We start from the raw sequence: 13,874 nt of genomic DNA on the forward strand, positions 1-13,874 counted from the left end.
TGTCACAGGGAGCTGGCAGCGACTGAGGGTTCAGAAATCATCCGCAGCATTATACCATCCAGCAGAAAGCTGGCCAGGCTCCCTGGCTGCCCTTAGGGCCTGCCTTATGCTAGAGGAGATACCAGCGTCCTCCAGAACAGTGCATGGTGGCAGGATCGCCGTATTCTTTCCACCCTGCTTGGGAAGTAAATTTAAAACACATGGAGATTATCCCCATTGTCCTGCAGGGGGCGATGGGGAAACTGTGGGGTGGAAAACAGGGCTCGGCGGCAAATGCTTTGCAGGGCTCTGATTTCCCATTCCACAGTTGCTGTCCCTGTGCACGCCCCAGCCATGCAAACACACTAGTCACGAGCGGGCACGCCACACATACCCCTGCCCTTTCACAGACAATCTTGTGCACACAACAAGCAAACATGCATGAACACATTCCTGCATGCGTAACCCACTGGCGAGTGTATGTTATGGGGCCCCCTTCGTGCCTGATCCACACAGGCTATGAGCTATCACAGTCCCCCTCCCCCGCCAGGCAGGTTGAGTGCACGCACAGCTGTAGCAGCTCATGCGTTTAGCAGGTGTGTAGGCTGTGGACAGGTGTCTCATCAGTGCAGGCTGCCTGGGATGTGAACTGTTGTAGGGCTCAGGCTGTCAGCGGAAAGCTGCGTGGATGTGCCTAGCGGCTTATGATCATTCCAATCCTCCCGTCCTTTTCTCTGTGGTTTATTGACTTTGGAGCTCACCTGAATCCCCCTGAATGGTATTGCCTTTGGCCTGCTTGCGCCAATGTCCCCTTAGGCAGTTTGAGAAGGCTGGAGATCCAGTGTCACTAACGCTGTGGAATTCAGGCTCCCGGATGGAAGGTCCTGCCCTCTATAAACCAGGATGTCCCGTCCTGCTCTTTTCATTGGCTCCCTTGAAAACACACATGCTTATCAGTTATTCTTGGGGGTTAATTTCACCACAGTTGTTAGATTTGCAAGGTTAAAAAGAAATCGCAGGGTGAAGGTCTCTCACCCAGGCAGTCCTACTGGAGTCAGCAGGTGCGTGGCCGTGAGAGCAGAATTTGGCTCCGAAGGGCTTGAGCTTTCTTAACATGAGTGAGTCACCGACATCTCATGGGAAAGGTCCTATTCGAAGACTGTGCCTTTGTGTTCTCCCCTTGTCAATGGCTAAGATGATGGATGAGAACAGGGTCTTCAGGCTAGATTTCACCCATCCCTGCTGCTTATTCCTGAACCGAGATCGTGCTCTCAGCTACGTTACAGCAACCCCAGCAACCGTCCCCAGTGTAGATGAAAGTTGAATCTGGCCCACCTTCTGTAACAGGATCATTGTCTCCTAATTTTGACACGTAAATGTAGCCTCCTGGCCTGGTGGAGAAAGAGGCAGACAAGCTCCTGACACTGTTCCCACTAGGAACACTGGTGTGTCTCCCAGTGACTCCTGATTTATGGCACTGTGAGGAAGACGAGAATCAGAGCCCCTGTTTTAATGCCGATATCCCTGGTGGGGATCAATACTGTGGGGAGAAAACCAACAGAAGACCTATGCTGTCTGGGAGAAAATTCACCCCCTAGGCAGAGAGACTACACACCGCTTTATCCGATTGAAGCCTTTTGGGTGATGTAAGGTGTAGGTTGCTAGCGGTGAATGTGAATTTCACCCTCTAAGAAGAATGGTTTCCACTCTTTGCCTTCATCCAGATTTATCTTCCAATTGCTGTGGCCAGTGCATTTGGAGCGCTGGCCAGAGGCCATTTCTAAGTTCTCTTCCTTCGCTTCTTCTGTCTCCTTTGGAAGAGTCTTTGAGTGGAAGCAGGGCAGCCCACTTGCATTATTCATACGGCCAGGTGCTAAGGAGATACAGTTACAGTCTAGCAGAACAGTCGCAATAACTTGAGTTCTTAACTCCCCGTGCCTGGCAGAAAGGTGCATCGCAGGATGGGATGAGACATTTTGACCGAGGAGTCGTTATGGAATGTTAAGAGCCAGGACCGGGGACTTCCCAGTGGAAGGATGAAGCAGGGTCTCCCAGAGGATGCAGCTGCAAGTATCAGGGGATGTTCTCATCACCGGTGGGACACTGCATTCACATTCTAAAGTGCAGTAGGGGGGACTAAGAAGGAACGACTAAGCCGAGGAGGGGAAGAATGGAGAACTGCTCTGTCTCACTGAAACCCTGCAAAGGTAAATAAAACCAAGACCTGTATACGAGCACTAGCTCCTGGCACTGCATGCCCCTGTTTCGGAGCAATGCAGAAAAGCTTTCCTTCTGCTGCTGGGAAGACGTTACAATTGGCTCACGAATGTGCATGGGCAGCATGAAGGTTTGGCTTTGAAGGCTTGCTGCTGCCTGGTTTTGGGGGATTGACTGCCCAGGGGGACACTGTTATAACCCACACCTATTCTCAGGATCGTGGGTGACGTATGGCACTGCCGCACCTGGAGGCTAGAGTATGAGCCTGAAACACCAGGAGCATGGGTGGCAAAAAAGGTGAGACCAAAAAGACCGCTGAGAAGGGTGGCAATGCCAAGAAGGGCAAGGACGAGGTCAAGGGGGGAAAGAGCAATGCCAAAGGAGGGAAGGAAGTGGCAAAGGGGAAAGGGAAGGATGAGAAGAAGGGGAAAGATGCCAAGAAGGGGAAGAAGGAGGTTCTCAGTGAGTCGGAGGAGGCCTCGGACTCTGAACTAACGAAGAGCAATGCCGAGGAAGACAGTGATGAGGAGAGTGAGATGGTGGAGGAGGAGGAGGACGAAGATGAGGACAGTGAGGAAGACCCTAAGAAAAAGAAAGGGAAGGATAAAAAGGAGGCCTCCAAAGCCATGGCTGGTAAGAAGCAGGGGAAAGGGAAAAAGGTGCTGTCGGAAGAGGAGGAGGAAGAGGAGGAGGAGGAAGATTATTCTGCAAAGAAAAAGAAGAAGGACTTGCACCTCAAAGGTGCCTCCCACCTGGTGATGGGGCTGGCGGGCGATGATGCCAAGAAGAAGAAGGGGGCAAAGAAAGAGCATGCCAAGGCTCAGCTGAAAGGGGCTACCAAGGCTATGGCTGGTCTAGCTAGGAGGGAAGTGGAACCGCCCAAGTCCAAAATGAAGAAGAGCCTGAAGAGTGCATCCAAGCTCTTCATGGGCTTCAAGAGGCTAGGCCTGAAGCGCTCCAAGAAGGGCCAGTTCAAGAACACCTCCCGGTTTTTCTGGGGGCTGAATAAATACAGCACGAAGAAGAAGATGAAGAAGAACAAGGCAGTGCTGAAATCCACCTCCAACCTCATGATGCGCTTCAAGAGTATAGGGAAGAAGAAGAAGAAGAAAGAGGAGGCCAGTGGCAACCCGAAAAAGCCCTCTTTCCTGCTGATACGGCTGGGATTGGGCGGCGAGAAACCTAAGGAGGAAGGTGGGTTCTTCAGCAGCCTCTTCCGCCGGAGGAGAACGAAAGAGAAATTCAAACCCCGGGCTCAGATCCTGAGCAAAGCTGCTGCCGCCACCAGCTGGCTGACAAGAAAGTTCCTGTCCAAACGGGCCAGGCTTACCTACAATGAGAGGCCCATGAATGAGGCCTGGCTGTCTAGGATTGGAGCTAAGAAACTCCCCTTCCCCTCAGAGGACGAGATTCTGAGGCACCGAGCCAACATGAAAAGGTTCTCTGGAGCCAGGAGGCTCTATGGTCAAGGGGAAGAGGAATATGGCTACCAGCCAAATTTTGAACATGGCGGCCTTGTGAGGCAGCCCTCTGGGAGGTTCTCACAGCCCGGGCCAAGCGGGTATGAGGGCCCTGCAGTCCCACTGGACTATTACAACTGTTACCAGGATGACAGCAGCTTTTACGACCCGCAGGCCCCAGCTCAGTATGGCTACCCTGAGGAGGAAAGCTACCTCCAGGCACCAACTGACTATGCAGATGGACACGACTTTCATAACAGATGGGTATCTGATTATGAGGACGACCCTGGATATGATAGGGAAGAAGAATATGAGCTTTATGAAGAGCCCATGGACTACTACGATGATCCGCTGCAAAACCAGTCTGACTACTACGACTATGAAGACCAGGATTATGAGTCACCTTCTGGCTATTCACCATATGAACCCTATGACCAATATAGGAGCGATATGGATTACTACGAAGAGCAAACAGGGCCATACAGCTCTTTTGAAGACAGATATGGTCCTTCTGGAGGGCCCTACAACCTGAGGGTAGATGAAATGGGCTATCTGGATGATTATTCCCCTCAGCATGAAATCAGTTATAGCGAATACGAATGGGACCCTCCAGCTCAGTCTTCCTATAACCCTTATGCGTATCCCTTGGACGATATAACGGAGATGGATGAGCCAGAGGAGTTGGCGGATGAGAATGGAGATTACCCTTTTATGCTCCCTAATTCTTCCTTCTTTGAGCAGCAGGGGATCGAGGAAACGTTGCCTTCTAAACTGTCGTTAAACAGGAAGTTCAGGCTCTTCCCCAGGCCTCAGGTGAAGCTATTTGGCAGAGACAAACTTGATGTTCCCCTCCCTCCTTCTCCTCATATTTCCTTTGCCGGCGTAGATCAAGATGAGGATGACTACGGTGAATACGAGCCGCTGGCGCCTCCCTTTGCCCAGTTCAGTGTTGGGGATCCCCAACCCTCAGTGACATACGGCCGTGTTGGCCAGGGTCATGGCAGCCGGCTTCCAAGGCCTCACTCTCCAAAGTCAATGGGAAGCAGGTTCGACCCTGGTGGCCAGCAAGGCAATGTCCAGGGGGCGCATTTGCAAAGCTTCTCTCCGCGAGGATGTGGGAGCCCCTTAGGACAGTTCTTACAAAGATCCCTCACACAACCAAAACCCATTTTAAAACACCATGGGAGCGAGGTGAAGGGCAGGCCTCCCACGCCCTCTCCAGTAAGGAGGGCAACATCTTTGTCATTTGGTGAGAGCGGGCCTCTGAGGCCACCTTCCCCTCAGCCATCAATTAGACACGGCGACATGCCAAGTTCCACCTCTTCCCCGAAACTTAGCAGGCAGTGTAGGAGTCCAGAGAGACAGAGCTTTCATCACTCTTCTCCACAGCCCTCTGTAAGACGTTTTGACATCCCCCAGGAGAAATCACATGACCGGCATCCATTTATTGAGCCGTCCTATAAAAAGTTTGGCCATAAATTAGCAGGGATGGAGACCTTAGAGTCAGCACCTCTCTTGCCTATGAGGAAATTCGATTACACAGTCAGTAACAACAACAACTCCCAAAGGCCTCCCTCCCCTCAGCCTTTAAGGAGAGTAGGAAGCAGAAGCAGTCTGGAGCTCCTCAGGCCACCGTCTCATTCTTCTATGTGGCAGAGACCCCCTTCTCCAAAACCCAGTGTGAAAAGGCTCAACTTTAACCAGCCACAGGCGGATTTTCAAAAGCCAGAGACTAACAACCCCTTTCTGCAGCAGTTCGGCAGCCACATGACTGGGAAGTCTCCACAGCTTCCCTCTTACCAGTCACCAATGAGACCCAGAAGTCCCCCTCCCTCACCGCGATCCTCTCTGAGGATGAAGAGCCCTCCCCCTGCTCCTCCTCGCTCTTTGAGGAGACCAGGGTCTCCAGTGGCCAGAGAAAATGTCTCCTCTCCTCCTCGATCATGGAGACAAAACTCCTCCACCGCTGGGAGCACAGCACCTATAGATTCCACCTTCCAGCCCATGTCATCTCCTAGGCCAACAGCTCATAACCCATTCATGAGTCAGAGGAGTTGGTCTCCACAGCCTGTGCTAAAGCACGTCAATAGCACAAGGGGTGAGCCACCTTCCAGCCTGCCGTCCCCACAGCCCACCCTCAAATCCAGCTCATCGAGGTTTCAAATGTTTGGCTCAACCCCCCAAGGCACTACCCCAGCCATGCTGCCTGGGAGCTTAGCCCCTCCAGGGCTCCATAATCCTGCCCCTGGGGAACTGAAAGCACCCTCTTCACCTCACGCATCCCTGAGGCAGTTTGGGTCTCCTCCTGAGGCAAGGTCCCCTAGCTTTTCGGCCAGGGGTGCTGGGAGCATACGGTCATCTTCCCCTCAGCTATCAAGGAGACTGAGGCGCTCGCCCGTGGAAATACATAGGCGGCTCCCCCAGGCTTGGAACAGGCAGCCCGAGCCTCCAACTAAAGCAGTGAAGCCTTTAATGAGGAACTCGTTTCTGAAGCAGTTGGGCCGTCCAGCGGGAGCTCAGTCTCCCATCCCACCATCCCCGATGCCGTCCATCAGAGGCGGGCCGCCTCCCCGGGGATTGGCAAGAACACCCTCCCCTCAGATGCTGACACGCCAAGGAAGCCATCGTGTTACCATCAAAGACTCTCCTAACTTTCTACCTGGCTGCTCCCCGTCCCCCATGGATGCTAATGGGCCGGCGGGGGAGCTGCCTGCACGGCCGCGTTGGGACAGGGCTTCTGGGAACGAAATGCCAGCTCAACGAACTCCATCACCCAAGATGGCAGGAGGCGGAAGCATGAGGAACATTTCAAAGCTACCTCCACCTCCTGGGATTCCTAATGCATTTATCAAACGCATCGGCCAGCCTCTGGCTGGGATGACCCAGACCCCTTCCACAAGGAGGCCTTCTCCTGCAGAAACCAGCAGCATGCTTGCAGGTGAAGCAGGAGGTAGGAATGCATTCCTGAAACGGTTTGGACAGCCAGTGGCAGGTCAGACATTAGGACCCACAGCTCTCCAATTCTCAGTGAGAGAGGGCGGACATGTAGCCCAGGGACAACGCCCACAATCACCGACAGATCCTAGACGCCCCCTTGGTAGGAGCCCTTCTCAGAAGCCGGCCTCCCCCGCTCCATCCCTAAAACATGCTACGATGCCAATGGGAGAAGCAAACAGGCCACGGTCACCTACCCCAAACTGGGCGCATAAGGTTCCGGGTGGGAATTTGTCTTATTCGGCCACCTGCAGCCCCCACACTGTGCTGAAAGGCAAAGCAAATCTGGGCCCTCAATCGCAAAGAACTGTGGCCTTCAAAGGCCCGCATTCTGTGACGGGAGCTGGCCCCTCCTTTGCCGGGTCCCCATCCCTGCAGGAAGCATGCAGCAGACCAGCAAAACTCCCTGCTGAGCTCTTTGAGAACGAGGACATGTCAGGGGAGGATGGCGTGGGGAGGTACGCCGTTGTCATGCCGCAGGTCCAGAGGCTGGGCACCTTCAGAAGGATGTCCTACATGCACAAGCAGCACTGGTCTAAGCAGCAGATGGTGAACGTCCGTGCGTCACCCAGCCCGTGGTCTTCTGAGAAACTGCTTCATAACCCTCCCACTGAGAGCCTGAACAGGTGGTCGGGCCGGAGAGGAGACAGCACTGCTGGGTACCTGACCCACCGATCCTCAGTGCAGAACCGGGGTGATGGGAACCACTGGGAGCGTGGGAACACGGGCAAAAAACCGCCCTGGCACGATAAGGTAATTTCAGGGATTTGGGCCAGTTTGGTGCATTTAGAGCAGAATCCAGACCTGGGGCCAGTTTACATTGTAGTAAACCCACAGGGGTTAATCTGAATGTGGGACCGGATCCAAAGATCCAGATCCAAACGATGTCAGGGGGCGTTGGATCAGGCCCTTACACTGAAGAGTGAGCAACATTTGGCCCCTAGGGTAAGCAGGTACAGCTCTCTTAAAATCCTCTGGGCCAAATCTGCAGTGAGATGGGGGGTGTAAGTTACACATTGGTCAGAGAAACAAATTGGCCGAGTGCTGTGGAAAACACCAGGGTTTGAAGGGTAAAACCAGACCTTGTTTATTAGTAGAGTTAATGTGTAGCCCCTGGATGTGCCCCTTCCCCACTCTTCTCCCAGCATGGAATGAGCATCAGGTGCTTACAGCCAGCCAGCCAGAGGAACCCAGGAGTCCTGACTGCCAGCCCCCCTGCTCTAACCACTAGATCTGGCTCCCTTCTCTTGCACAAGAGCTGGCCTCAGATGTGAAAATAAAACAATGTTTTCTCCTCTGTGCCATCCGGTCCTGGCTCTGATGCTCCTCTCGCTTCCTCTGGGGTAAGGATGCCCAGTGGGGTCAGCAAGATGAGACTCGCGCTGTTACATTCAGACCATGCCAGTGGGAGCGCGGCTTTACCCACATGGCAGTTCTGAGCAGGAGAGAAGCTAAGGTGGCCAGCCTGTGCTCCCATGCAAACATCCCCTGCTTGGGCTGACTTACTCACTGACAGCCAACCCCCCGGAGACCACAGCTGGCACCACGAGGTTGGCTTTGGCTGGTTAAAAATCCTGGCCTGTTGGAAAGAGGTTCCCCAACAGCAGGCTGCAGGAGCCAGGCGGTGCGGACACAGCTAGCGAACTGGCACGTACGCTGGAAAGGGGAAACCAGCCCGGTCCAGACTGAGGTTTAATAAAGGCACAGAGCTATCCCTGGGCTCTGTCATTGTAAAACCATAAGCACCCCCACTGCAACCAGGGTGACAGCTGGTACGTTTGGAGCCGTTTGACCTCTGTCATAGCAATGGAACAAAAGAGGTATATGTAAATGCAGAGACTTGATCTGTGGCAGGTAGCTGCATTGGAACAGAAGGAGCGTTTTAATTAGAGGGGCCTCTCTTGGCACGCACTGGCTGACAGAGCTCATCTGAGACCTACCCCAGTACGTGACTGGCTTACCGTGGATGGCGATTGGCTTACCTGCTTGCTGCCTACCCTGGCCTGAGCCCATGAGGGGCTGGATGCTCTCCAGGTTAGGAGCTACGGTGATGATTGAAAAGGCTCCAGGGTTTATTGTCTGCTCTTCCAACCTGGTGACTCTTAGTTACCTGGGCTTTTTGTGAAGTAACAGATGCTCGGTGGCTCTTCTGTGCATTCAGCTGATGCTGCACGAGGCGTTTAAAATCACGTTAGACAAAGCCCAGGGAATGAGATGAGAGGGACCAATACTGCACTGGCTGGGGGGAGGTGAACCAGGGACCCAATGGGTATCTTCCGCCTCTGAATGTCACGCGGGGATTGTACAGTGCCTCAGCTACCCTTTGCATTGTTCTTGAAAGCTGAATAGGTGCCAGTGTGACAATATAGGGGCCTGTGTATGTTACCCAGCAGTTCAAGGCGTGCGCTGTAGTGGAATGCAGAGGGACAATACACTGGGGGAGCTGCTTTAGCACACTGAGGGACAGTGTGGTCTAGGGGGTAGGGCACGGCATGGATTCCCCATCCACATTGTTTAGCTTGTGATCCTTTTATGTCAGAGACTGTTTCAGGCCCTGCTCTCGGCTCGGGCCTATAGGTGCTACTGTAATGCAAATAATTAACGGTCATTTTCGTTTTTGCTCTCTGTCTACGTGGGAACACTCAGGAAAATAAATTCACACCTTGTGTTAATTCGGATTAAAGGTGGATTAGTCATTGGCCTGCTAAACCCAGGGTTGTGAGTTCAATCCTTGAGGGGGCCACTTGGGGATCTGGGGCAAAATCAGTACTTGGTCCTGCTAGTGAAGGCAGGGGGCTGGACTCGATGACCTTTCAAGGTCCCTTCCAGTTCTAGGAGATGGGATATCTCCAAACCACGTTGAACCCATGCATGGAGACTCTCGTTCAGAATTAAAGTGGCCTTAATTTGGTTTAGCTTAATTCACAAGAGTGTCCGCAAAGGGATTGATTGTGGTTAAATGAATTTGCTTTAAAAATTAATTTGGATTAACTTTCCTGAATGTCCCCATGTAGACAAGTCCTCAGTCTAATAGTCTGTGTGTGTGTGTGAGAGCGAGGGGGTGCAGCTGGTAGAAGAAATGAATCTTTGGGAGGGGGTTGGTGGGCTGGTCCCACATAGGGCCCAGCATGAAAGCCTGGGTGAAGAGGGGAAAGACAGGGCAGCAGGACTGGTATCATCAGTGGAACAAAGTGGAGGGGCAGGGAATGTGGTTAGAGATGCAGACCAGGGCAGAGTTGTGCAGGGTTTGAGAGGTGTGAGCTGGATATGGTAAGTGAGGGGAAGCCCGGGGAGTGATGCAGAGCGGAGCGGCATGGTCTGATCTCAAGACATCTCTCTGCTGAAGCTCCTGCCCAAAGGGGTCGCTCCATAGCGGCTGTACCCCTGAACAGGGCCAGTTCTGTTCTCCTTTATTGGAAAGCCACCTCCATCAGGCAGTTGATTTTTGTCAGTGCCTCCATAGCTACAACTGGAACCCACTGGTTAGTGTGTTATGCACGTCCCAATTTGCAGAGATCTGGCCCTGTGACAGGCCCTAGCTACAAGGGCTGGCTCTTTAGTTCAAGCTGTAACAGTTCATGCTTTTAGCTCTGGGGGTCCCTGGTTCAATCCCAGTCATGCAGGCCAAGATGGCGGCCGTCACACACCCATGCCCAAAAAGGGATGAGGAGATAGGAACTGCTCCAGGGCTTGGTGTCCCAACCCCCCCCCCCACTCCCTGGCCTTATCGGTGGCTGTACCAGGTGATGCCACCTGGTGGCCTGCTGCAATGAAGGGACTTGTCAGCAAAGGGTTGGGGTCAGACCTCCCCCTTTTGCAAAGTCCCTTCTGTAACCTCCGGCTCCACCTGCACAAGCCTCATTGCTCCCTAGGGTTTCCTCTTGCTGATGGGAGAGGGTTGAGCCAGTCCAGTCACTTTAGAGCAGTGGGGATCTTGTCCCCAGCCCAGACAGACGGACAGGCCAGTTGGACCAGTTTGGGAGCAATAGCTTGGCCTGGGGTCTGACCCCGACTCTCTGTCTCGTGAGCCCCTGAGCTGGCCGGAGAAGTTCTCTGAGTAACACTGCCCGATCTGCATGTCTTCCTCCCTGAGTGTAGATGCACTCCATCCACAACCTGCCGTCTAGGAGCCCCCGAGAAGAGCCGAAGGAAGATGGCGTGGAGGACATGACCCAGCTGCAGTAAGTGACTGACCGGCATGCTCTGGTTGCTCTAAAAGGAATGCTAATCACCATGGGCTGGCTGGTGTCACTCAGCAGAGCACCATTGTGGGCTAGGGGCCAGGGCACCGGCCTGGGAATCAGGAATCTGGGGTACAGGCCTAGCTCTGCCACTGACCTGCTGTGTGACCTTGGGTGAATCCCATCATCTCGGTGTCACCTCCAACCCTCCGTCTTAGCTGTTGTCTCACGTTGGTTATGTAGAGTGACTAGCACAATGTACTCCCCAGGCCCTAGCATGGACCGTGCCCACTGCTGTGAACAGCTCCTGCAGATGCCCTTCCCCGACCCACTTTAAGATCTCATCAGCCTCGGCGGTGGATTCCCTTAGTCTGACTCCACCCTCACTTTTCGGAGCGTTGACTGCCTGTGCCTGGGAGGGGTGCCTTTTCTTTGCACGTTGGTGGCACTGAGCTGGCTGGGGTTTCATTTGTGGAGACGGCAGGAGTGGATTTGTTGGCCCTCAGCCTCATCCTCTTTCTGAAGGTGCTGTGCACTAGGGCCATGGCTTGATCCCTTTTTGTGCTGTGTGTTCCAGGGACCTCCAGGAGGGGGCAGTGCTGCAGAACATCAAGACGAGGTTTGACCGTGAGTTAATCTATGTAAGTTCCTGGCAGCTGAAGTCGCACTCAGAGTTTATTACAGGCCTCGGGGTCTCCTCGGCATTACCAGTGGAGGGTCCTGTCTGACACGGATGTGCAGAGTGTGTGTCTGGTGGGTGGGTCACTCACGGCACAGCGTGTCAGGACGCCTGGGTTCTAGTCTGCTTCACCCCCATCTCGCTGTGTGATTTTTTTGAGCAAGTGACTTAACCAATGTGTGCCAGAGATGGACCTTCCCCCACTTTTGTAAAGTGCTTTGAGATCCTTTGGTAAATGGCATTAGGCATTACTGTCACTCAGCTTAGGTGCCTGCCGCTCGTCTTCTGCCGAGCGTAAAAACATAAGCAGCATTTCCTTTGTGTGTCTCTTGCTGTTGCAGACCTACATAGGCAGCATCTTAGTGTCCGTGAACCCCTACAAAATGTACAACATCTACGGGACGGAGCAGGTGCTGCAGTATGAAGGAAGGGCGCTGGGAGAGAATCCCCCGTAAGTACGTCCCCCACACGGAGCGCGGTGTGCTGTCTATCTCCTCCTGGCATGTTACAGTCCCCTTCCGGCTGGGGTCCCTGCCGCACAGCCCGGCTGCTCAGGCTCCGTGAGCTCTGATTGTCCTGGCCGGGGACCCGAGCCTGCAGGGAGTAATCCTCTCTCACCCCAGTAGCCCCACTGCAATCCAGGACCACGTGGGGCAGTCGGGGTTTGCAGGATCTGGCCCCCGGGTTGGGCAGGATCCTGGGCAGTGCTGAGCCGCTATGGGGAGGTGCTGCAGAGGGCGCTCAGGCCCCAACGGTCTGTCTGATGATGAAGCAGCTGTCTTCTCTCTTGAGTGGAGATCCCAGCGCAGGTAACCGATCTTTCCTGCCCGTGGGTAGCAAGCCTGGGGTTCGATCCTGCTGGGTGTCTCCAGACTTCCTTTGTGCCAGTGGGTGACCTCAGGCCAGGGAGCTGGCTCAGCTCAGAGCATCAGAAGCCTGGTCCGGCTGCCAGCCAGGGTGTGGGGCTGGTGGGAACCCCTCCTCTCCAGGGACTGTTTTACCCCTAACACTCGGTGCGTCTGGCTCTTTTGCAGGCACCTCTTTGCTATTGCAAACGTCGCCTACACCAAAATGATGGATGCCAAACACAACCAGTGTATTATCATCAGGTGAGAGCTTGTGGCCTCGCTGGGGAAAGGGAGCTCCCCTTTCGTTCCAAGAGGTGGCCCCTCTAGCTCCGGGTTGAGCCCGCTCATGGCAGCTTGCCCAGCCACCGCCCATGCCACACCTGGCCTGCAGGTAGATCTGAGCGGTCCTTCTGCAGGGCTGCGAAGCTGGCAGCTTTCTCATCATCGTCATGGCAAATCCCAAAGGGATGTCGATTGAGCGCTACCGGGATCGATCTCTGCTGGCATCTTTAACCAGCCGGACAGTATTAAAATCAATATAATGGTAAAACCGCCAGGCCAGGTCCAGCCCCTGCTGAAGCCAGTTGGAATTTGGTTGATTTCAATGGGAGCAGGGCCGAGCACCACACCCATAGCTCGTGTAGCTGCCGCTCGGTTCGGTAACCTCTCAGCTGGCTTCAGGTGATTGACTGCACGCTCAGTGACCTTCCTTATGTTCGCGTCTTCTCTTTCTAGTGGCGAAAGTGGTTCAGGCAAAACGGAAGCCACCAAGCTGGTCCTGCGTTACCTGGCAGCGGTCAATCAGAAACGCAATGTGATGCAGCAGGTACAGTGTCCTTTCCAGATGCCACGAGCTATGGTGCCCTGAGAACTGCTGTGCTGCCATGAGCCACCAATGTGCCCGGAGAGCTGGCAGCATGGCGGGAGGTACCGGAGGTGAGTGGCCACCTGGCAGGTGCATTGGACCAGGATGTACTGGCCAGCTCCGCAGCACAGCAGGTGCGTCCCCCTCAGATGCCCCAACCTGGCCGGCAGCTTGGCAGATGTGTCCCCGTGGACAGAATCAGCACATTTTGCAACCCAGCAGGTGCAAGCATTCCCTCCAGAGGTACCTGGGACATTCAGCATGAGGCAGTTAAAACTGAAGGCTGTTTGGAGCCTTTTCCCATGATGGCTTTCAGGGACTTATTCCCTGGAGCCATTCGCAGGCAGTCATTTTTCCTTGGGACCCACTTGCGGTCTCTCGGCTCCCTTCAAATCCCTCCCTCCCTTGCTCTCTGTGGCTAAACTCAGGGGTCTCCAAGCTGTGCCCCTCCTGCCAGAGCAGGGGCCTTCCTCCCCAAATTGCAGCACACTGCACAGAAGTTCGTTCTGCCTGGCAAAGAGAGCACCAGACGCACCCCGTGTGAAAGCCAGAGAAGGGTCTGCATTCTAGGAAGCCTCATAAAGCCCTTTGCAGCAGCAGGATGGGCAGATGTTGGTCCCATTCTAGGGAGGTAGGTCCCATTGCTAGGTC

At 54.1% G+C, this 13,874-nt stretch overlaps 1 protein-coding gene across 1 annotated transcript in view; it reads left to right on the top strand.

The window, feature by feature from the left end:
• Window positions 1–2,732: 2,732 nt before the first annotated feature.
• MYO15A (myosin XVA) overlaps window positions 2,733–13,874 on the top strand; it is an 86,509-nt gene continuing 75,367 nt past the window's right edge. Inside the window, 9 exon segments of the mRNA XM_054041085.1 lie at window positions 2,733–2,829; window positions 2,938–4,877; window positions 5,076–5,252; window positions 7,029–7,403; window positions 10,749–10,831; window positions 11,409–11,472; window positions 11,852–11,961; window positions 12,545–12,619; window positions 13,094–13,184. Coding sequence (XP_053897060.1) covers window positions 2,733–2,829; window positions 2,938–4,877; window positions 5,076–5,252; window positions 7,029–7,403; window positions 10,749–10,831; window positions 11,409–11,472; window positions 11,852–11,961; window positions 12,545–12,619; window positions 13,094–13,184 — 3,012 coding nt within the window.

This window comes from Malaclemys terrapin, chromosome 10, assembly GCF_027887155.1.
Source record: "Malaclemys terrapin pileata isolate rMalTer1 chromosome 10, rMalTer1.hap1, whole genome shotgun sequence".
NCBI lineage: Eukaryota > Metazoa > Chordata > Testudines > Emydidae > Malaclemys > Malaclemys terrapin.